The 24,774-nt window shown below is 36.3% G+C and overlaps 1 protein-coding gene across 2 annotated transcripts; it reads left to right on the top strand.

Annotated features, from left to right (window-relative positions):
• Positions 1-6,095: 6,095 nt before the first annotated feature.
• Positions 6,096-23,525, top strand: LOC123869489. 2 transcript variants are annotated; one of them, XM_045912413.1, is made up of 7 exons: positions 6,096-6,304; positions 16,894-17,105; positions 18,665-18,800; positions 19,313-19,446; positions 20,064-20,207; positions 21,453-21,624; positions 22,930-23,525. In XM_045912413.1, exons 1-7 carry the CDS (start codon positions 6,241-6,243, stop codon positions 23,073-23,075), a joined length of 1,008 nt encoding a protein of 335 aa, XP_045768369.1. In that variant the 5' UTR covers positions 6,096-6,240; the 3' UTR covers positions 23,076-23,525. The 2 variants fall into 2 exon arrangements, with proteins under 2 accessions (XP_045768369.1, XP_045768368.1); XM_045912412.1 differs by having other exon boundaries at positions 20,064-20,297.
• The last annotated feature ends 1,249 nt before the right edge of the window (positions 23,526-24,774 follow it).

Below are 24,774 nucleotides of genomic sequence, written 5' to 3'. Positions count from 1 at the left end.
AACGGTGCTGCTTAATTTAGGATGAGACGGTCATTAATCTATACTCTATAGTCTCTACAATATAAAAATACTTGTCTTGACTAACTAACTGACTGACTTATTCACTGACCTATCAACGCACCTCTTAAAACGGTGGGGTTAGACCTTGGAAGCAGGAAGTAATAATTTATCACTGTCCTAGAAAAAAAGGTCTTGTATAACAGGTGATCAAAGTATACCCAGGCACCCAAGTGTATGGTGGTTTCAGGGTTCAAGGAAAATAACTATATAATAAACTAATATAAACTAATAAGGAATACTTAATTATAAAGAGGACAGAAGAATAATAAAGACATCGCACGTCTCTTCCGTGCTCTTGGTATTTGTTAAACCCAGAGATAGAATCACTAGGTAAGAGGATTTATTTTCGTATCGATGCGACATACAGTTTCCAGTGCTCAGTGTTCCAGAAGTTAATTAATCAGAGGCAGGTGTGGCGTTAAGTTACCGTGAGGTAAATCACCCCCTTTAATTAAAAATTCCTTGCCTTTAAAGTCTTTTGTAATAAAATATATGACCGAGTTTGAACAAATTGAGAAGTGTGCTGAAATACGAGTGTAAGTAAGCCTCATCTTCATGTTCATTGCTAAAGTCTGTAGAGCCTCAATGGCCTAGACAGCATACTGAAATCTGAAACGAGATTTTTACACCCTAGTGCAAAAGTTTCATTATAATAAAAATAAAAACTATTTTGTTTTCCTTATTCACTCACTCACTCTTCTACTCACTTATCGCTTGGTTTGTCTTTGGCATTATTGGGAACCATTTCCATACACACATCTCAAACTTACTGAATGTCAGACTTGTTACATTTTGGAACTGAGATCTAGAGCCACACGATAACTTTCGTTATCTAAAAGTGTGCTGAGATTTTTGGATGGCAAGGCATGTGGTCAATACCCAGATTTCTTTTCGGATAGTGGTAGAAGCCTGGCATGATCTTTGTCACTTGTAAGATTTTGAAGCAAATTCGAATAAGTATATCGATTTATTGTTATCGATATGTCTATATAGCAGAGCTGATCAGCTTTGCGTTGCTATAGTTTTCTATCAAAATGGTTCTGTTACACAGACAGACGGATAACACGTATAATGTTTTCTTGTTTTCTCTGGATCTGCATGAACACTTCTTATGTCCGTTAGAATAACAAAATACCTACACAAAAAAGAAGAGAAAGAAAACGGCAAGGGACCGAAAAGAAACGAAAAATATATTTAACCTAAATAACGTTTATTAAATAAACTGGCCGATAGCCGGTCGTAGGAAAGGGATCTTTTGGGTACCTTTTATCGACGTGTTGGGACTGATCTTGTGATAACAAGAGATACAAACTTGCTTTAGTTTGCTGCGTAGGTAATATTACGATACATACAGGGACAACTTGAAAAGTTAGATGGATCGTTCGAGCAGCTGCGTCAATTTCAGGGCCAGAACACAAAACTACGCTGCGAGAGGATGCGAATTCGCAAATCAGTGCGATGCGATTTCGCGCGTATTACATCTTGTTGTCATGGTTTAGATAACCAGCCAAACCATTCATTTCGGTATCATGGACAGTAGGTATGTATTTTTTAATAATATTATTGTAAATTGAACAATTGAAAAGAGCAACCGCCGAGTTTCTTGCTGGTTCTTCTCGGTAGGAACGGTATTCCGAACCAGTGGTAAATTATTTGACGATTCAAAAGCACTTGTAAAAGTTTATTTGAATAAAAATCTATTCTATTCTATTCTATTCTTTAATAAGGATTTCTCCAGTGTTGGATCACAAAAAGCGTGTTGCACTTCATTTATTATTAAGTAATGCATGTTGCATACCAGTTTTTATTGTAGCCCTCAAGGCTCAAGTGCTCCTGGTAGACGTGTACACCGGTCTAAGACTGAGACTTATAGTGTACTTTGTCTTTGCTCAGACTTAAGACACTGTTAAAACGAGACACCGTTATATCAGTGGCTTAAATCTGTCTCGTTTTAACTGCGTTCCATAGATCTCAGTGACGTCCAGTTTCTTTCGCGCCACACTGCTGTCGCGCGATTGTGGTATTCTTTTCAGCCTTTAGAGCTATTCATTGAGAGAGGTACAGTTTGAAGCGTAGTTTCCCGGTATCGAATATACCCAGTTAATGGCAGCCGGGGTGAATGAATGATCGGGACAGGTTATTAGTCAAAACTACTCATGCGTATTTACGGCTTTTACGAGGTTTCCGCTGATCTCTTGTTTCTCACAATACATTTGCTAGAGATATAAATCTCAAAGAGCGTAAATCTTTGTGGTAAAATCAAATTTGCAATTTACCTGGGATTGAATGACAAATGTGCGTGGAAGCAACCAGCTGAGCTTTCAGTTACCCATAAAATAGTGTATTTGTATATAGTTGCAAAGTTATACGACGTGAGAAGAGCAACTGCTGAGTTTCTTGCCTTTTCTCAGTAGAATCTCCTTTCCAAACCATTGGATCGGAATATCTGGAGTCTTGCAATATCTTTGACTAGCCGCGCGGATTTAGGTTTTTCGAAATCCCGTGGGAACTCTTCGATTTTCCGGGATAAAAGTAGCCTATCTGCTAAACTAGGATATTATCTATCTCCATTCCAAATTTCAGCCCAATCCGTCCAGTAGTTTTTGCGTGAAGGAGTAACAAACATACACACACACACACACATACAAACTTTCGCCTTTATAATATTAGTGCGATACCCAACTTGCCCCCATAGACCAACACAGGCGTCAAGTGAAACCGCGAAAAGTTTGTCACCGCACTCGGGCTTGATCGGAACAGATTTCTTATAAGAAAGAAAGGAAGCTGTTTTATTTGAATGCAACCAGATCATAAACTTAAAAATTACTTAATTAATCCATACTAATATTATAAATGCAAAAGTGTGTCTGTATGTCTGTCTGTCTGCTACCTTTTCACGGCTCAACCGTTTAATTGTAACCGATTCTGACGAAATTTGGTACAGGGTTAGCTTATCCCGGGGACGGACATAGGTAACTTTTTATCCTGGAAAATCAAACAGTTCCCACGGGATCCTTAAAAACCTAAATCCACGCGGATGAAGTCGCGGGCGTCCTCTAGTAGTAAATAAATTGACATATTGGGCATATAATGTAATGTACTTTCAGTCAGCATCATGCAGCCAGCTATAACGCTGGATTTTTAGTGGGAGCGTAAAATGGGTGAAATCGCAATCGAAACTATGAAAATATCAAAAGAGAAAAAAAGCAATAAATGTTCTTGCTAGTAGCTCTCAGTTGAAATAGTATTTCGAAGGTATTAAAGTCATTACCAATTAAAGACCTGAATTTGAAAGTAAGCGGCTATAAAAATATACCACTTCATTTCAATAATAGAGATGACGACGACAATAACATGGTAAAGCAACCGCCGAGTATCTTCCTGGTTCGGTAGGAAGGGCATTCGGATCCAGTCATGGTACTGCTTTTGACGACTCAAAAGTACTTGTTAATAAGTTTAATTGAATAAAAAAGTTTAGGATTTTGAATTTAGAAAGACTTGCACAAGTTTCCCAAGCAAAAAGTGCCTCTTTAATGGCAGAAGTTGAACCCTGAAATGTAACTAAAGGTAAGAAAATTGAACAAAACGAGATTAGTGAATGTAACTGAAAATTCTGAAGACGTAGTGAAATTAGGGAATCCAAATAGACTTGACGGAAGAAATGGGGTATTTGCACGTTCTCCGCATTCATTTGAAGGTGAATTAGGGTTGGGTTAATTTTAAGGTTAGGTAAATTTAAAAGTAAACTGACTCGCTCCTGCTATTTACGTGTGGGTTTCATCTATTCTGTAGACAACGTGAATATGTTATCACACGATGTAGACCGATGTGATATTTATTGTTGCTACTTACGAGCAAAATTGCACCATCTAGAGTAGGATCACTCTGCTAAGACATTTAAATAGATAACAACTCTTGTAACAACGCAATAAAGTGCAATTCAGATCGCACAGCACTGCGGCCTAAAATTTAATGAACACCTTTCTTTCTAACGCGGTATCCTTATATCTAATCTCTCTCTCATAAGAGGTAATAGTAACGTGACTGCAGTCACAGGCAAAGACACAATAGGTATATTTATCGGGTCAAGTGACCAAGTTAACCCAACATGATATACTCGTAACTTTCGCGTGAAATATTGAATATGAAGGAAAAACCATGTTTTTATTAGTTGTCTTCAGCAAGGTCACATATTTTGGTGAAGATCAGATGAAGATCTCTGGAGATGGAGGACCAACTCCTCAACGTGTAACAGCTCTTACTCGTTATCAATGCATAGGTATTATAAGTTTAGTTGACTGTCTGTTTCTCAACCAAAGGTATACTTAATAGCATCTTGTAGCTGGTTTAGTTTCTTTAAATCTTACCGATTGCGTAATACGAGTAACCTATACTCAGTTGGATTATGAAAATACCTACTGTCCACTGAATAAAATATTCGATTACGGGAATGGAATTCTTGCGTTCCCTTTATTGGCGTGTTGGGACTTACGGAACAATAACATTACGTTACTCTGAACGAAGTTTTAGACCTTGAATCTCTTCATAGCATTAGGTATATTATTCATTATACTTATAGTGTGTTTGGTAAATCCATCAAACCAGCCGTAGAATATATCTTAAAATTCTAGGTACATAATATAATATACGTGTTGTTAGTAAGTGTATTCCATAGGGGAAATGAGAATGGGGCGGCGGGTCGTGAATAGCTGTGAACCTTTGCATGCCATTTGTTGCACCATGTTTATATTGATTTTTAACCACCGACCCAAAAAGAGGGGTGTTATAAGTTTGACGTGTGTATTTGTGTAAGTGTCTGTGGCATCGCAGCTCCTAAACTAAAACCGATTTTAATTTAGTTTTTTTTTTGTTTGAAAGGTGGCTTAATCAAGAGTGTTCTTAGCTATAATCCAAGAAAATCGGTTCAGCCGTTTGAAAGTTATCAGCTCTTTTCTAGTTACTGTAGCCTTCACTTGTCGGGGGTGTTATAAATTTTTAATTTACACTTGACTGTTGTTTATATTTGCAAAGCTTGCATGTTTCTTGTTCTTCGTCACTGACCTCTGTTAATACACGCTGGACTGTTTTTGAACCAACTCGATTTTGAAACGCAGCAGTAAGCGTCATGTGAGCGTATTATTAACTAAAATGTTAGTGATGAGATATCTTTTAACATAGTGTCAGCACGAAAACCAATTGACTGAAACCAATTTTAATTCCCGATACCTCAGTTGGGCGCTTCGAATCGGCGCAAAAAAGAACTGTCATTTTGTAGGTAGGTAAATTCTATTCCAGCGTACTCGTATGAGTCCATTTCAGTGTTTGTCATGGAATTCTGCAAAATAAAGCCAGCTTTCTTTATTCAGAGAACATGTAAAGGGAGGCCTATTTACTGGACGTAATTTATTTAGTTAGTTATGATAATGCCTCCGGTCCATTGAATAAATTATTTGAACCCGAATTTGGATTCTTGCGTACCCTTTATTTGCGTGTTAGAACTGAAGCACCTTATTTATAGAAACCCAGATGAAGTCTATGACTTATTCCACGTAAGTTTCAGTTTCTTAAAATCCCGTGGAAACTCTTTGATTTCCAAGAACAAGTTGCCTATATCTGTCTCCAGAATGCCAGCTAGATCTTTACCAAACAGACGACGACTTCTTCCGTGTGGATTAAGATTTTTTAAAAGCTCGTGGATAAGTACTCTTGATTTTCTGGGACAAAAGTTAAACTACGTTTTGCTTGGGTTTGCATTTAATGCATCTTTGTGTGTAAAAATCGGTAAAACGGACGAGCCGTGAAAAAGTAACAGATAATTAGTCACATTTTGACATTTATAATATTAGTAGGTATGGATTCTTTAAACTTTTATTAGTTAGCTTTTCCCCGCACTTTGTCCGAGTGCATTTAGGTAGGTCTGGTGCTAAACGACGAAATCGATCTATCGTTTTTTTGCTTGAAATTTTGCCTTATTTTAGTTTTCATTTCTTTTTAATTTTTTTTTGAAACTGAATTCAACAAGGTTTTAAAGGGTTTTAGGTGGTACTCATCTGGAAATGTGGGACAAATGCTGAACGTGCCAACGTGTATTTAAGAACAATATGATAACTTTTTAATGATAAAGTGTGTGAAAGTGGTGACGCGGCAAGTTATGGTGAATTAAAAGTGGAAACGAGGGCGATGGTGCCTCCTCGGATATGGCTGTCTTGGTCAATACTGGTCTTCTTTGCTACTTTAAAACAAGGTAAGTTTAGCAAATAAAGATTATTTTTTCTTTAATTATAATAATATAAGAATTATTGAAATTATATACCTGTAAATTCTCATAAGATGACTTGCGACTTCGTCCACGTGGATTTAGATATTGAAGAAATTCTGTGGGAACTATTTGATTTTCCGGGATAAAAAGTAGTCTATGTTCATCCCCGAGATGTAAGCGATTAGTTAAATAGATGGGCTACGAAAAGCTAGCAGACCGACAGACAGACACACTTTCGGGTTTATAATATTAGTACGGATAACTATCTGTACTATCTATCTATCTAACTATCTGAGATAAACTTTTTTTCAATTAAATTAGGCAGACTTACATATTATTATAGTCCACTAACTTTGATCAAAATTGGTTTACTGAACTCGGAGATACATCTGGACCCAAATTAATCCCTAAACTACTTACTCTCTTTATTTTCAGTCACGTAACTAAGCATAAACTCATGGGGGACTTAGGTCCCAGTGCATTTACAAAATTAGTAAAGGTTTATTTTTATGATAGTTATATAAAAGATAATTATGTAAAATAGTAGGTATATTGTACAGCAGTTTTATTAAAATTAAAAAAAAAATAAGGAAATTTATAGGCTAAAACATAAAAGTGTCGGTTTCATGATAATATGATGTTTAGTGCATAGTTCAAAGGCCTAGTCTAGTTTAAAACAAATATTTAAGTAAGTACTTGAAAGTAACCAAACCAAATGTAATTTTTGGTCATTTAACATAAATCTTATTTATGATAAAGATTTAACTTTTTATCAATGAACCATCAGAAAAACAAAGAAAACCAAAATTAACTAGTTAGCAAAATATTTTGTACGCAACTGCACTCGTGGCCTAGGACCTTTAGCAGATTTACTGAGCTATAAGTAAAAACATGGTTAAAATCTACCACCCGTGAAGTATTTGAAGTCACTAGAATAGGCACGTGAATATTCGATCATGTCACTTTCGTAAGAATAAAGATTTTAATAAAAATAATATGATCGTTAGGGACCCTACTACCCCACGAGTATCGTCAAGGGTTAAAAGCATTTCAATAATCCAAAGTAATCAAAAATTTAAAACCTACGCACTGGTTCTTATTCCTACATAATCACTACAAAACTAATATGACAGATAGGTTTATTTATGTAGTGCTATCCCTTTCATAATTTTCCATAAAAAAAGGATAGCACGTATCCTTTCAATCCTGCCACTTTAGTTTAGGAATAAGCGCTACTGTTTTTATTAGCTAATGTAATCGCACTTAATTTAATACAAAATTAATTGCTTATACGCGAACGCCAACATAATTAAACGCCGGTAGCTACTCATTTACATTTTAATTTTAGTCTGAAATTGAAACATCTATTTACTGCGCATCTCTTTGTCACTTAAAAGGTAATTAATTAAATAAATTACACCAGCCAATACTTACTCTTCGTGTTTGGGTTACCTAATTTATCTAAAACTCCTTTTATTTTTTGGGTGTCGTCAATTTCTAAAATGCTTTTTTTTAACTATAATAATATAGGCATGTGCGTAACTGCAATCACACCAAATAGTAGATAATGAAGCAGCCTAAGATGGAGCATGCCTTCCTAGAAGATGCCTTTTTTTCTTTTGAAGATATCAATACAAGAAGCTGGCGGAGAAAACGGAGGTTTGAAGGGAATATGCCCTTCAAACTTCACACTGCGTATAAGAAACGAGGAAGCGAATCGCTTAATACGAGTCCGTGGAATGCGTGCAATCAATTTTCCATAATATTAAATGTGACAGTGTGTTTGTCCATTAATCACACCAAAATAGAGCAATAGATCGATGTAATTTTTTGCATAGACAAGGCATGGATATAGTTTTAGACCTAGAGAATATCAGGTTAGTTTTTATCCAGAAAAATCAAAGAGCTCACACGAGATTTTATAAAGCCTAAACCCATGCGGACAATGTCGCAGGCATCAGCTAATTAATATAAGAAGCATTCTAGGAAAAGGGCAGATTGCAATTGGTCATTTATAATTTTACCCCATTGTACATTTTTACAATTAATAAATACATCTAAATCTAAATAAAATACTATTTCTATAGGTACGCTATTTTGCCTTTTTACGGAGTCATATGCACAATAGTCAGCAGAATTTTCTCTTAAATTGGGGAATGCTTAAATAAGTGAACATTGAAAACAATTTAAGCTTGTGAGTTGCTATATTTTTTTTTGTAATTTTAATACTCTAGTTTCTTAATGTTGGTTAGTACTCATAGATACGTAGCATCTACATATAAGTAGTAGGTATATTTAAAACTAATATGTATTTGAAATATGAACTGTTTTGTAGGATTCCAAGTTCTAACTGGTTCCCAAAGTTCCACGAACGCAAAATACGAACTGACAAAGAGTTCGGAAGAAGTTCGCAGTTTCTCCATACTTTAAAACTCTGAAAGCAAGTAGGAATATTACACATAAATCGTTCACATTTAGCCACACATCTCAGCCATTTTCTTGGATATAAGTAGGACGTTTCTAAACTGCAATAAAACAAACAAGACTTTAAAATCAAACTATGGTTGTCTTGAAAACAATAATTATTAATTATTATCGGTAACTTCCCAAATGGGACTCGTCTAACAAGAAATTACATAACGTTTAATCATCCGAGGACGTATTCAGTTTGAACTGAGACAGTGGACTAACTGAAATACGAAAATGACAGTTGCTATGTAGGTATATGTATATACCTAACAAACATACACACACAACACAAACACACACACACACATACACACACATAAATACAAACTTTCGCATTTATAATATTAGTCTGATTAGTGTCATGACGTGATATTAACGCGGAACCCGCTGCATTATTAACCCAACAAAACCTTTACACTTACATGATTAATAGGTAAGAGTTACGACCCTCAGCAATAAGGATACAAATTAGGTACAAATATTTATGGGTTCCGTTGTAATTAGGTAGACGCGCATTTCGTAAGCCTGTTCAAGTAATAAATGAGGTTTGCATTTCTATGGTGTTTAATTCAATGGTAATAAACTTTGAGTGAGGCTGACGTAACCAGTAACTACATACATACGGCCATTTTCCGGAACAGGATGACGCGGGGCGGAAGTGTATAGCGCCTTCTGAAGTCAATCTAGCTCCTATATTATTTTAATTCATACTCTTTCCACTTCTTTTTTTTACATCACTCTCGATACTTATAGGTGTATTTAATTATCTTTGGATGAAGCTGACGTAACCCAGTAACCACACACAAGCCTTTGTCCGGAACAGGATGACGCGGGGAGGAAGTGTATACCGGACGATACATCAACTCACCTGTCACACATCTTAATATAGATGCCTTCACATGTTTGTCTCTCTTTTATATTACTTTAATCCGTATTTAATTCTATTTTCGTCTTTCTTTCTCACACCATTCCATATTTATTGTAATGTCATATGTATTCAATTAACTTTGAGTGAGGCTGACGTAACCAATAACCACACAGGAACCTTTGTCCGGAACAGAATGACGCAGGGCGGAAGTATACACCGGACGACGCATCAACTCACCTGTCACACGTCTTAATATAGCTGCCTTCATATAACAATCTATCTCTTATATTACTTTAGTCCATATTTTATCTACTTCTGTTTTTTCTTTCATTCGCGCCAATCCATATTTATTTATAATTAACATAATCATCATCATCAGCTTGTGCATGTCCACTGTTGGACAAAGGCCTTCTCTATAGAGTGCCACCATACCCGGTCCTCAGCCTTTCTCATCCATCTATATTCATAGTAACGTTATAATATGCATAGTGACTAAATGAAGTGAATGAGGCTGACGTAACCAGTAACCACAGAGAAGCCTTTGTCCGGAACAGGATGACGCAGGGCGGAAATATACCGGATCACACGTCAACTTTCCTGCCGTGCATATAGCTGCATTCACATGTTTATCTATCTCTTATATTACTATAATTCATACTCTATCTACTCTATTTTTCACTTTCTTTCCACCATTCTCTACATTTATAGTTATGTGTATTTAATAAACTTTGAATAAGGCTGAAGTAACCAAAGACACGCCTATTTCCGGAACAGGAACTCGGGGCGGAATCATACACCGGATGACACGTCAACTTGCCTATCCCTATGTCTTGTCATGTTTATATAATACTAGCTGATGCCCGCGACTTCGTCCGCGTGGATATAGGTTTTTAAAAATCCCGTGGGAACTCATTAATTTTCCAGAATAAAAAGTAGCCTATGTGCTAATTCAGGATATCATCTATCTCCTTTCCTTTCAGCCATATCCATCCAATAGTTTTTGCGTGAAGGAGTAACAAACATCCATGCATCCATCCATACATACCTACAAACTTTTGTGTTTATAATATTTAAATAGGATTCAATTTTGACTGCCATAGTCCATCCAGGTTAGCCCGCTTCCATCTTAGACTGCATCATCACTTACCACCAGGTGAGATAGTAGTCAAGAACTAACTTGTATTCGAATAAAAAAATCTCTTATCCTGTTTCATATCCATCGTCTATGCTTCAAAGTAACATAATGAATCTAATAATACTCGTAATATCTACACATTTCTCTATACCGACTGTATTCGGAACAATATCCACTAATACTTTTGTCACAGTCTTTTGAAGTAGAGTTTTTGTTGATGGCTTGAATGGAGCGCTAGCTTTTTGTTTTAGTGCCCATTCCACTTTACTTGTGAAGGTCGTTTGTTATGCTAGGGTATTCAACATCTTCGCGACAAATACCAATATAGGGTCTTGGACTGTAGTAATAAAAATATCATGTGATGTTTTGTATAATTTATGACGCTAGAATTTATTATTAAATATAATAAAATTAAATAAAAAACATGATATTATTTAAGTATTTATCAATTTTTTAACATATAAATTATTTCCCGCAAAAATCACTCTTTTTTATGTTTGAAATGGAGAAATATTTGACGTTTATGCCTTGTAACATCATTGATCGCCTTCCGTACAGTGTGACGTTAATATTAATTATGTTAAAATTTTCCAAAATCTATTTTTTTTATTATTTTCTTTATAATTAATCCTAGTTCCATAAACTACCGCTATAAAAAACATCAATTTTATTACTTCAGTCCAAGCCCCTATCATATTACAGCAGAAAAAGTTACTGGGTGTATTTATCTATGCGCGCTTGTAAGACTAACCACGCACAGGATTCCATTTTTGAAAATGAGCCGGCATATGGTTCATAAATCTATTACCGGCTCACTACTGAGCACGGGTCTCCTCTCAGATTGAGAAGGTTTGGCCATGTTTAACCATCTTTCATACTCTTCGTTCTTCGATCACTTACTTTACCGAGGATGATTTCCATCCCTGTTAATCTTAAGTGGCATAAAACGCTTATAACTCCAAGAAAATAGAGGTGGCGCCTGCGATCGAATCCCGGACCCCACGAAAGGACGGTCGACGTTTTAACCCCCAGGCTATCACAGCCTTATTATAATTATCAACCTACCTACTAAGTAAAATATTTTCCTCAATACCAGAGTGAACTGTGTCAGTACTAAATTACTTGAAAATTGAAAAGCTACCTACCTACTCTCTAAGACCTCAGGTTGCACGCTGAATTTTTTTTAATTAGTTTGCCGTATTTGTGAACATAATATTTTTCTCATTGCTTATGCCAAGAAATGTCTATTTAAGCCGGAATAAAAAATCCCTTGCGAGCACCGCAATATGAAAGTATCTATACGAAAGTTTTTTCTATGCAATTCAAATCTCTCTATGCTGCAGTTTGAAATGTCAACCAGCATTTGCTTGCTAATGAAAAAAGACGAATCTATGAAACGGCCGGGGATAAGGGTGACCAATCAACACTGAGCTATGCTGCGCTGTGCTCTACTATGCTCTATTGCTCCCCTTGTAATGAAGATACAAACGAACTCTTCTGTGTTATGCTTTGTACGGCTCTGCTGTGTTTAAAAGCAAGAAATGAAATGAAATGAAAAATGAAATGAAAATTTATTTACCAAAGCACATAAATGTTTCATGGAGTCCTGGCCCCTAAACTAGGACTAGCTAGTATTATAGGGGCTCCTTTGGTACACGGCATCGTACCGGTACGCTAAATCGCTTGGTGGCACTGCTTTGCTGGTAGGGTGGTAATTAGCATCGGCCGAAGCCTCCCACCAGGGTTATTCAAGGGACGGACCAAAAAATTCCTGAAAGGCTGGCCAGGCATTGCCGGTTCCTCTGATGCAGCAAATGTTCATAACCGACGGTAATTACTTAACATCAGGTGACCCGTCTGCTTGTTTGCTCGCTGTTTTTATTATAAAAAAGCTAACTTACTCGTAGCTAAGCACAGCACAGCGCAGCATAGCTCAATGTTGACTGGTCACCCTAAATCAGTTGCGAGCCGTGAAGCCTCGGTTTGAACAAAGCTCTAGCATGGCGACCGGCAAATACAATGAAAACTCGCGTAAATCATCAGGGGATGAGTACACTCGTTAAAATTAATATTTTAATACTAGAAGATAAATGATGCTTGCGACTTGCACCGCGTGGATTTGGGTTTTTAAAAACTCCAGAAAATGATTTGGTAATCGAATAAAAAGCTGTGCAACTTTTGAACTTACAGGTAGGTACAGTATTAGACGAGTTGGCCTTGTTTTAAACGAATGTTTGGAATGATAGTGTTTAAACATGTTCTTTTCTGAAGGCCATCGTACAAGAAATAACACTTTTTAGTTTTTCTTTGTGATGTGACCACAAATTCACGGTTTCCGGGTTTTCCCATTACTTGTGCTAGACATTGTTACTTGACAAACATGATTCTAGGTCAACAGGAAATAGCTTATGGTTTCTATTCTTTTGTCGGGTATTGACAGCCAGACAAAAAAGTGATTCTGTAGGGGTTCCTTATTTTTTCTGAAGATACAAAATACTATAAACATTTTGAAACGTATTTAGACAAAAAATGGTTTTTTTGATCTGTTTTAAACCAACCCTTGTTATAGGTAACCATTCATAATACAGGTATAGGTACGTGCCTTCTCATAAGTGTTTACGTTCGAACCGGCTTCATAAAACAAACTGACCCCTTTATACATCGAAACGCCATTAAAGCGACAGCCTTGGCAATGTTTATCAGCTAACAATAGGAACGACCTTTGTACGATATTAGCTGTTGCAGTATCAGTTTATTTCAGAATTATATTTTCACTGCCTTGTTAGTCAGTTACTATACCCTATGCGTGGAATGTTAGTAGGTAAGTATAACGTTCTGTCAGTTACGTAATCAGTAATCACATACAAAATCAGAGAGAGCGTTATACTAACCTTATTCCCCGGATAAGTTATAGTATGTTACGTAAAGCCAAATAATAAAATAAAAATAAAAATTATTTTTTGGTTTAACGTCAGTTTAAACCGCGCCAAAAGTAGGTATTTGTAATGAGACCATTAAATGAATCCCAACAGATCTTCTCTAAATCGCTATTACGATATTCCATTGTCCCGTCTACTTTACATTATAAAACGTCTTACGATATTTACGTCACAAAGTCTTTGTTATCCAAATACCGTCTTGGACCGGAAAACTCGCATTTCATGTAAGGGCCTTATTTATATCGGCCAGAGAGCCCTTTGGAAATTTTGAAGAGGTGCTTGATAAAGGTTGAAAGTATTAGTATTGTATAGTATTATTATAGTAGTTCTTAAGTTTTACACTTTATGGTAAAGTAGATTATGCCCGCGACAGCGTCCGCGTGGCTTTGGGTGTTTTAAAATCATGTGGGAACTCTTTCATTTTCCGGGATAAAAAATCTCTGTCCTTCCCCGGGATGCAAACCACCTCTGTACTAAATTTCGACAAAATCGATTAAACGGATGGACCGTGATAAGCTATCAGACAGACAGACAGACAGACACACTTTCGCATTTATAATATCTACTACATCTGCTACACACATCTACTACATCTGCTAGCAGATACCCTAATGTAACTTTTCTAGTAAACTAACGTAACATGATTGTGCGTTGCCGTAAATCTGTCCTTCAGAATGGGAGATTTAAATAAGTCCTAAGTTCTGTGACATGCTGTGCTATTAACGTAAAAGAGAGTCGAGTAAAAAGCACTTCCTCAAAATTTCCTACATGCTCTTGGACTATATTGTTTGTATGAATAAAATAAGCAATATCCTTGTAATAACGAGACGACGGTATCTAAATTAACTGGAGGAATACAAAGCTTGAGACACGAGTCTTTTTGAAGGATAATGGTCACGTGCTTCAGTGATTACGTTAGAATTGTGATCTACCCTCTTTTGTATACAGATATTACAACAAAAAATAATGGTGACATTCCGTAATATTCTACGATAACTGGAAGGAGGAATGTTCTAACTGAGCCATTTTATTTATATAAGTATCTTATATCCACGACATCGTCTGCGTGGATTTATGGTTTTAGAGATCTTATTGACATTTTCAAAATCTTTTGTTGGTGTTAATTCCCTTAACTTAATTCCACTGTCCATAACTTACAGGTCTACGGTGAATATTAGTAGAGATGCAGCATTTAAACGTATTTTGAACTACTGTATCGTAAAACATCGCGAATGGTGGTCTCCATCATAATAATTCTATCTTTGTCGCAGAGAACATTGTGAAAAAGAAAGCAATACCTACTAGACCTGTGAGCTTAGTTGAGAAATTGAGTGCAACCGAATTAGCACCAGTTTTACCTTAAATAAAAATCAGTCAAGTGCAAGTAGCACTCGCACACGTACCATCGTACAAGAAATTTGGTTTTTTTTTTTTATTTGCAAGGTCATTCTCATATATTTATTATTTTTTGGTATAGCCGCATAGAAATACCTACATAGTCTGTGAAAATTTCAAATCTCCACCTATTACGGTTAACAAGATGCAGCCGGCTGACAGACGGACGGACGGACAGCAAATGCTTAGTAATAGGATCCCGTTCGCACGGAGCCCTAAAAAGGGTTAAGGTTTAACCAAAACGTTACATGGTAGGAAGTCAAGAGAACAGTAGTTCCAAGTAATACATTCTTCGAAGCCGAGATCGTTCAAAGCAACTAAAGTTTATCGTAGTTAACGTTCTGTCCTGTAAACAGTTGAAGTTCACTCATTAATTTCCTTCACCCCCTGGGAGATGCTAAAGTATTGGCTTAGTGTCTGAGAGACAATACTGTATTTCAGTACAAGCTGTTCACTCATGCAAGATATTATGGTCTACGTCCGCAAATTAAGGACGCAGATTCGGGCGCTCTCGCAAAATAATAATATTATATTCCCCTGAACGAATTTCGGTCACAGCAGCCCATATTAATGGAGACTATACAGCTACATAGGAGATTATTATAATGAAAAGAAAAGAAGAAAAGAAAACTTTTTTTACTTGATCACTATTAACACTACAATGTATCTTAAAATTAATTGAATTAACATCTACATACTTAATTAATATATACTAAAATTAAGGTGGGACATGTGACCAAATATAGGTCTAATGCATAAATTGTTTGCGAAAACATGGGTAGAGAATAGCCATAAACTCCAATAGTTTAATGGGACAGTTCGATCTGACTGAAATCAGCACAAATCGATGATTAGGCCCTAGCTAGTCTCAATTTTGTTTGGCTAAATATTATATTCCGTTTTAGCTGCTACAATGCATTTTTGCTAATATAGTGAGATAAGTATAATTTTGGCCAAAGAAAATGATATAGCGTATAGCGATCGTCACATTGTCGCAATTATTATTTATTAGCGGCAAACGCCTGTCATTTTTCAGGTCTGTATATTCATGCAAAAAACATGTCGATCTGTTGCTCCGTTGCAGTGTGATTCAAGGACCAACCAAAAAGAAACAACAAATAAACCAACACCCCAACAAAACCACACAAACAAATACACTTTCACATCATACTAATATTATGAAGGCGAAAGTTTGTGTGTATGTTTGTTACTCCTTCACGCAAAAACTACAAGACGGATTTGGCTGAGGAATTCAGATAAATAATATCCTCTCTCTTAACTCTCTGATAACTCTTTAATTTTTCTTCTGATAAATCTTTAATTTTGCGAAAAATTAAAGAGTTCCTTCGGGATTTCGAAAAATCTAAATCCACGCGGACGAAGTCGCGGACATCAGATAGTTTAAAATATGAGTAGTAAAAAAGGTGACTACATAAATTGTAGGAAATTGTCTCTAGTTTAAATTGTTACATAACCATTTTCATCGTAGAATGAGTCGGAAAAAAGTTATCGTCAAAAAACGTCGTCGTTTTTGGACGACATTTTTCCAAGATGGTGGCGCGAGTGGCAAAGATACGAGGTGGCAAAATGAAAAATTCGGAAAGAGCACGTTGAAATCTATAAAACCACCGATTTGCATAATTCCCGGAAAATATTCCAGATAAGGCACTTTTTGAGCACCAAATGACTAGACTATATAGTGATTTAATAGTGATAATCGACTGTGATGTCCAAGTTGTAGAAAGTTTAACGGATTCGCGGTTTCCAGGATCCGGCCAAGCGACAGATGTGGACGTGCGGATAACCGCGCCCAGCTGGGTCGCGCGCGGCGGCTCCGCCACGCTGCGCTGCCTGCACCAGGTCCCTCCGCAGCTGCTGTACAAGGTGGAGTTCCTGAGGACTGGCGCCAAGCTCCTGCAATACGTGAGAGAGCGCGTCCCACCTTACACCAACTATACCTTTCCTGGAGGGAAACTTAATGTGAGTTGAAATTTTAGTTGGTTTCATGTTTAATCTAAGTACTTTTTCCATCATTTCAAACCGCAAGAAACGCATAAACGATGCGCTTTGGTTGGTGCCCATCGATGATGGCGCCTCATGACAGAATATTTATTACTAGAGGATGTCCGCGGCTTCGCCCGCGTCAATATCGGTTTTTTAATCCCGTAAGAACTCTTTGATTTTCCGGGATAAAAACTAGCCTATGTCCTTACCCGGGATTTATCCTAAGTCTGTACCAATCGGTTCAGCGGTTAGGCCGTGAAAACGAATCAGACAGACAGACACACACTTTCGCATTTATAATATTAAGTATGGAATGCAAAAGTGTGCGTAGCTAATGGTAGTTTTTCTTGTTCCCATCCGTTAGTGTTAAACTGATTTTGACGAAATGTGCAGAAAAAGCTTGCACCCCGAGGACGGACTCGGGCTACTTTTCTTGTTTATTTGTCTCCGAGGATTTTTTAAAACCCATGTAGGTATCGTGACTAACTGACTGACAATATCCACATCCTAATTTGGTGGATCTAAAAACTTGACATTTTGCATGTAGGTTCTCTCTATAACGTATATTCTCACTTAGAAAGGATTTTGAGAAAATTCTTACAATACCAAATACTTAATACGAAAACCTTTAAAAAATGCAGGAATTATTTAGTTTGGAATATTTACGCGACATCACCACTGTAGGGGCAATTCGGGCCCACGATCCACTGACCTTTTTTGTAATAACCTTATCAAATAAAGAATTTAGTAGACAAGTAGAGTTCTCAAAAAGAGCTGGCTTATCTTGGCACAAAGAATCATCTTGACTGTTCAGCGTGAGAATGTAACAAGTAAATAAGTATTCTTGAACATCATTCCACGCGGATAGGTAAATATATGACTTGTACCTGCATTAGCTAAAAGTTAGGTTAGCTTATAGTTAATATTTTAAAAGAAAATTTAAACATTTCAATAACGCGTTTGAAGTATTCAAATATTCGAATGCATCAAAACCGCAAAACAGTTATATATTCATGTATTCATCCTAACCGCACATTTTAGAAACTTCGCAGCAGACAGGTACTAAAATTCTAAAATCGCATCGAGCATTGTTTTATTGCGGTAGAATAGTTCAGTGCAGAAGTTTTAAATTCATATTATCAAAATTTCAATTCAGCAAAATGGAAACAAGTGGAAATTCATTTTAACGAACCTTTGTTTAAAAGTTGTTGAAAAAAACCTCTGCGGGATTAATTTGCTAAATAGGTATAACAGGATCTTAAGTACCAGAGCAGTCCTACTAAACTAAAACCTCCCTTTGTAAAAAAAACATTCAGTTTATTACATTGAAAATATTAAATAATTTCCCAGAATATATTAGCAAAGTGAAAATCATCTGCAATCATTTATTAAACTAAATTAAAGAATAAAATTAGAAATGAATTTATTTCTCAAAAAATATATTGTATTAGATTCGATTCTTACAAAAAATGTTCGATGCCTGATGTTGGAATTTTTAAGAATTGGTACAGAGATAAAACAGATATCTTTTGCAGATGTCGCTCGTGACGGAGAACTCCATTACGATAGATAATTTGGACCCGACTGCCTCCGGTCTTTACTGGTGCGAGGTCTCCCTAGAGACGCCCATTTTCACTGCCGCCTCGCCTCCTCACCAGTTGACTGTCGTGTGTAAGTGAAATTGAATTATACCTAAAAGACCGAGAACAATAGATTTAATTTCAATTGTCTCTAATCACCCCCACAGACCTTTAAGCACATGTATGTATGTAAGGGGAGTTTGGACAGCAATTTATGCCGATATTTTTCTGAAAATCAAAGTGAACTGGGACGATTTTGAAAGGTAACTGTCTTAAAATCTGATAGACAAATGAAACTCAGACAAATCTAGATCTCTGTTAGGTACTTTCTGATACCTAAATCTCAGTTTCTAGAACTTACCCTTACCTACCTGCAGGTAAACTCGAAACGCTTTGAAAACTTTTTCCTTTTCTTTTAGTACCGAAGATTAATAAATAATTTCTTTCATCAATATAGGTAGATTTCGTTCTTGGTATTTCACATTTAGTGAATCCCTTTACTCAGGTTGCACAAATATCTACTTAGATTTCTATGTTTTATAAGGAAGTTGTGTTCCATTACTTAGATTGCGCAAATACTCAGTCTTCTATGTCCTTCATCAGATTCTCAAAAGCATCCACCGATAATAACATTTGGCAAACCGGACGTTGTGATTGGTGGATTTATCCGAGCCAATTGCACGAGTGCGCCAGCTGCCCCCGCGCCTCGGCTTACGTGGTACATTGATAATGAAAAGGTGAGATATTTTCTCTTATCAATAACGAGCAGTCTGGGAAGTCGACCCCGCGTAACGGGATAAGGCGAGGGCAAAGAAAAAGAGCATTGTGGGAGGCCTCATAATATTCAAGAATTCGGACAATATTCAAGACCGGGCACACTCCTAACTTTACGGCGCTATGTGCGTTTTAAGCAATCATATATCACCTGCTATAACAGTGAAGAAAATTATCGTGAGAAAACCTGCATGCATGAGAGTTCTTCATAATGATTTCAAAATGTCCGTGAAGTCTGCCAATCTACAATGGGCTGGCGTGGCTATGGCCAAACCCTTCTCATTTGAGAGGAGATCCGTGATCAGTAGTGAGCCGGCAATAGGTTGATCATGATGATAATAATGACTCTACCTTAGGCGCTTACTTAGGTTGTATAATTATCTATTTTGGTGCGATTAAGCTTATGCCTATCTAAGTATTTAGTTTAAAAAAAGGTAAGTTTAATAAATTTGCCATAGGTACCCACTCCTTTGAAGTAGGTAAGCCTGTTTTAGAAACCTGTTCAACAAAAACTTTTATAAATAGGCGTATTTTATAATGATCAAAGATGAACAAACTATTAAGTAAATTGTTTTTCTAGGTGCCCGAAGAATCAATAAGGTATTTCTCTTACCGAGTGTCAAGCTCTACGAGGAACAAAGGCGGCAGCGGGTACAGGCACAGGAAACACCAGCACCGATACATAGCTCCTGAGTTCAACTACACGGCCAAGTACTGGGCTTTGGTGAGCGAAACGACTACCCCCTCGCCTGCCAACTTAACTAAGCAAAGCAAGTGCACTTTGAAGGACGGACAGAGCGAAGATATGGCTAAGGTTTGACCTGCTATTCATATTTCGCTATAAGACAAAATATTTAATGCACATGGAACAGCGAGCTTGATTCGCTATAATCCATCCGACAAATCTGTATGGTACGTTTCGTTCCGACACCGGAGCATTCTCAGGAGATGTAGACATCACAATGCACAATTGCAATTGCATATCGTAATGTCACACGCTGTATATTATTATTCCATACAGATATCGTTATTCCATACATATTTGTTTGTTTTGGCGGATAAAAGAGAATTAAGCTCATTATTTCTTGTACATCATGGACTTCTACAAAGTTACACCTGCTTGTATTCAACAAAATATCTAATCCCTAATTTTATTATAACCCTATTTCCTATTTTTACTATAAGCTTAAAATTTAATCTAGTCAAAGTTTGGATATCCGAAATTGACCTTTGTTGTCCCAGATATAAAATATTAGTAGGTAATCTATTTATTTCAAGATAAGAACTAAGAAGTCCACTCAAAAACTTTGACTACGACGCGGCTAGTGCTATCGCAACTTTTTATCAAAATCACGATCTAGACAATGAAAGTATCTAATACTTAATCTTTTATTGGATCTTTGTTCAAGACTGAGAGTCTAAATCGCACTAGTTTTATATTAAGTCGTCTAAGCTAATTATTCAAGATGTTTTATGCCTTTTAGATTGAATAAAATATTAGTGAAAATCCTAATCACTTCAGGGCCGTTTTCCAATCGGCAAACCGTTACTAATATTATATATACAAAACTGTGTCTGTTTGGCTGTCTGTTGGCTACCTTTTCAGAGTTGATGGGCAGTTTAAGTGATTTTATAATGAAATTCGGTACTGAGATACACGTACCTTGCATACCGGGGTCGGACATAAGCAACTTTTTGTCCCAAAAACCAAAGAGTTTCGTCAGGATTTCTAAAAATCTATTTAGATTTTCTAGGCATTTACCCGGATATGAAATCATCTATTTAGTAGACAGACATTTTGCATTGCAGTACAGTTTTAGGCCGATTTGCTTAGCAATGAGTTCAAATTTGTTTTCAGTGGGCCAAAACGTCTGGACTCAAGAAAAAATATTTTGATCCGTGCACTTATACCATTTTGTTCTCCAGCTCCTCAAATATAGATTATCTCAGTTCCACATAATATTACCAGTTTCGAGAGAAGCCTAGAATCCTGGCGCCTCCCCCCATATCTCTGTGGGTATCCATCGCGGAACTGCGGACGCCGGCGCACGGCCGTTTGCAGCTCACCTGCACCGCCACCATCCCGGATGAAGTTGGTCCCGGAGAAAAGTTTGCGGACATAAAGAAACAGACAGTTACTGGTAAGCCTTACTAAACAGGTTGTCTTCATAAAGGACACATAATATGAAATTGTATGAAACTAGACCTAATTTTAACAACGAAACACAATCAACACTCTCGATCAAGCCACCTTCAAACAAAAAAACTAAATTAAATTCGGTTCATTCGTTTAGGCGCTACAATGCCACAGACAGATACACAGATACACACGTAAAACTTATAACACCCCTCTTTTTAGGTTGGGGGTTGAAAATTAGAGGACGGTAAGGGGTACTTATAACCTCTGTTAGCGCTTCAAGCCCAAAAGATAACCTCACCCACCTATAGTACCTCCTACTGGTTAGCACTGGGGTACTGGCTCTGGCGATCAATAAATGCCTGTGCTTATTGGTTAGACTGGATAAATGACACAGGCCGGGGCGATAGTCTAGCCCTGCGATGACGAATATGCCTGCCCACCTCTGAATAACAATTGATGAAGGAGGAATATCGTTAGTTAAAAGTTACTTTTGATTGTTATTATTAGCTTTCAACAAAAATTACTAACTCAAAAATAAAAAAATACGGGTGGCATTTTACATTGTATCTAGTTCCCAATTTCATATTTGCACTGTACAGACTCACTCAACAAATATTATTTAAAAGGTACCTCTTGGCCCGATGTGTTGTAAATATTTCTGGCAATATCCCTAAACTGTTGTATGTAAGCCCACAAAAACCTCGACACGAAATATTATAAATGTATATTGTGTTGTATTTATGATTCCAAATCGTCAGTTTCGCGGACTGTGGGGTTATCCAGTATTCCATTGCATATTTTAAAACTACGCGCACCGCAAACTGAAGTTTCTTCTCAAATTGTTAGCGGATTTTCGTGATCATAATTTTAACGGATGAAAGGAAACTTTGTAACTAATATTAAACTTGTTATACTTTATGGAATATTTAATGGTTACAGGTTATTTATAGCTCAATTTAAAGTAAATATTGCTTAATGATTTTTACTTTGTGCCTTTTTATTTTTTCTCACAAGATTGAGGAGGCGTAGTCCATGAACCAATAGATAATGCTGTTCATCATCATGATCAACACAAAACATTATCGAGAACTTTCAGGCGTGCAAATTTCCTCACGATTTTTCCTTTACCGTTAAAGCAAGTGATATACCTAATATTATATCTTCGAAATGTTAGCCGTGCCCGGGATCAAACCGCCGACTTTCCGAATAGGAGGCGGGTGTTTTAACCACTAGGCTAGGTTCAGCCATCGCTGTTCTGTGTTAGACGACGCGAAATCACATTCTTATCACTGATTTTATTTCACAGTGGCAGTAAATGAGCTAAGTTTGAAAAGACCACGCACCGAAACTTCCTCCTCCAACGGAACCGCATCGTGTCTTCAAAACTACAGCCCAGTTCTCCTTATTGGTTACAGTTTCCTCTTCCACGAGCTTCGATTTCCTCTATATTAGTCTTCATCTTACAAATTAAGCTTGAAACATACAAAACGCGCGACGGAAACATGTCCTATGCGAATCCCCAAGGAACTTTAAGCAGACGTTCACACTGTGAAGCACGCTCTGTTAACAGGCCCTAATGTAGCCAAAATGTGAGAAAAATATAATAATCCATTGTAATGTACCGAGAAAGAGATGAAAATAAAGCAATGTCAGCTGCGATGGTACCAAAAAATTAAATTGTAGCGATTGAAAAATAAACTATGATTTACTATAATATATAATTTTGATTTAATAATTCACAAAAAACATGGTAATCATAATTACCAATATAGTAAAAAATCAAAGAAAAATCAATTATCATTTCCGATTTAAAGTTAATAATTAAATTTCTTTTAGATAGACTTCTTTTATTCTTAATTCTGAATTCTTTAAGAAATTGTATCCACTTCTATTTATGTTCACAAAATATTAAAGACTTATAAAGTATGTATTATTGAAATGTCAAATAAATTATATTATTACCTATAGTACAGACATATTCCAAAAATAATAATTATTAAAATATTAAATCTCCAAAGTTTTTTTATATGGTCCCTTAAGAGGGGTCTCTCCGTCACTCGCTCCATACAAACGTAGTTCTAATTTCATTTGAATATTATGCAACCAAAGTCCATGAAATTTTGTAGACATATTCTAGAAACTAATATCTATGCCTGTGGTTTTCCAGATTTCTGTTAAAATATTCGGTTTCAAAGTTACGCGATCTTAAAAATTCACACACAAATCTTTGAGCTCCTGTAATTTTGAAACTACATATTTTTAGAAAAATTAAAACACCACAGGAACAGATATTAGTTTTTAGAATATGTCTGCAAAATTTCATGGGCTTTGGTTGCTTAATATTCAAATGAAATTGGAACTGCGATTGTATGGAGTAAGTGACGGAGAGAGCCTTGTTAACGCAGTGTGTCTCTGGTTCGTAACCATTCCATAATTTATTATAAATTATAGGTACCTAAACACATGCATTTTCCGTCGCATGTTCGGTTTGTTTCATACTTTAATCACTGATCTTTGCGGTATTTAATCTGAATGTAGGCATTGTTACCAATTTGTAGGTATATTTTTATATACACTCCAGCCTCACTATTTGTGGATGTTTTGTTTTTGTAAATCTTATACTTACAACACAGAAATTAATGTTTGTCTGTCTATTCATATTCCCGTAGATCAAGTGGTCAACGGAAAAATTACGAGATTTTTACCCCTATTCAAAAATTGTTACATTCAATTATTACTTATGGTTCAGTACTAATATCAAATATACCTAGTAATTTCTTTGTTTTTACTTTGCTATTTTTGATATAAACTTTTTCTTAAAAAAATGATTTTCTGCTATGAGTTACAGTAGCTACAGCCTTGTTTTATAAATAGGCAATTACTTACTAATAAAACAAAAAATACGTAGGTACAATATTTTTATCGGACAATGAATAATGAGAGTGGACTGTATACTTTACATTAGGTTTTTTTATGGTGAGATTTCATGATCCATTCAACAAGAGACCATTATCTATAAATGTCTGGATAATCTGTTTGTGTCAAATCCATGTAGGTATTTAGATATAGAATGTAAAATAAAAAAACATACTGATTAATTGTAAAGTTACATTGTGTTCGTACTTAAGCGTTATTATTGTATTATAAACAG

The sequence above is a fragment of the Maniola jurtina genome, chromosome 11 (assembly GCF_905333055.1).
Source record: "Maniola jurtina chromosome 11, ilManJurt1.1, whole genome shotgun sequence".
In the NCBI taxonomy this organism is placed as follows: domain Eukaryota; kingdom Metazoa; phylum Arthropoda; class Insecta; order Lepidoptera; family Nymphalidae; genus Maniola; species Maniola jurtina.
Note: the sequence above shows the minus strand (reverse complement) of the source record. Positions and strands in the feature narration are given on the sequence as shown.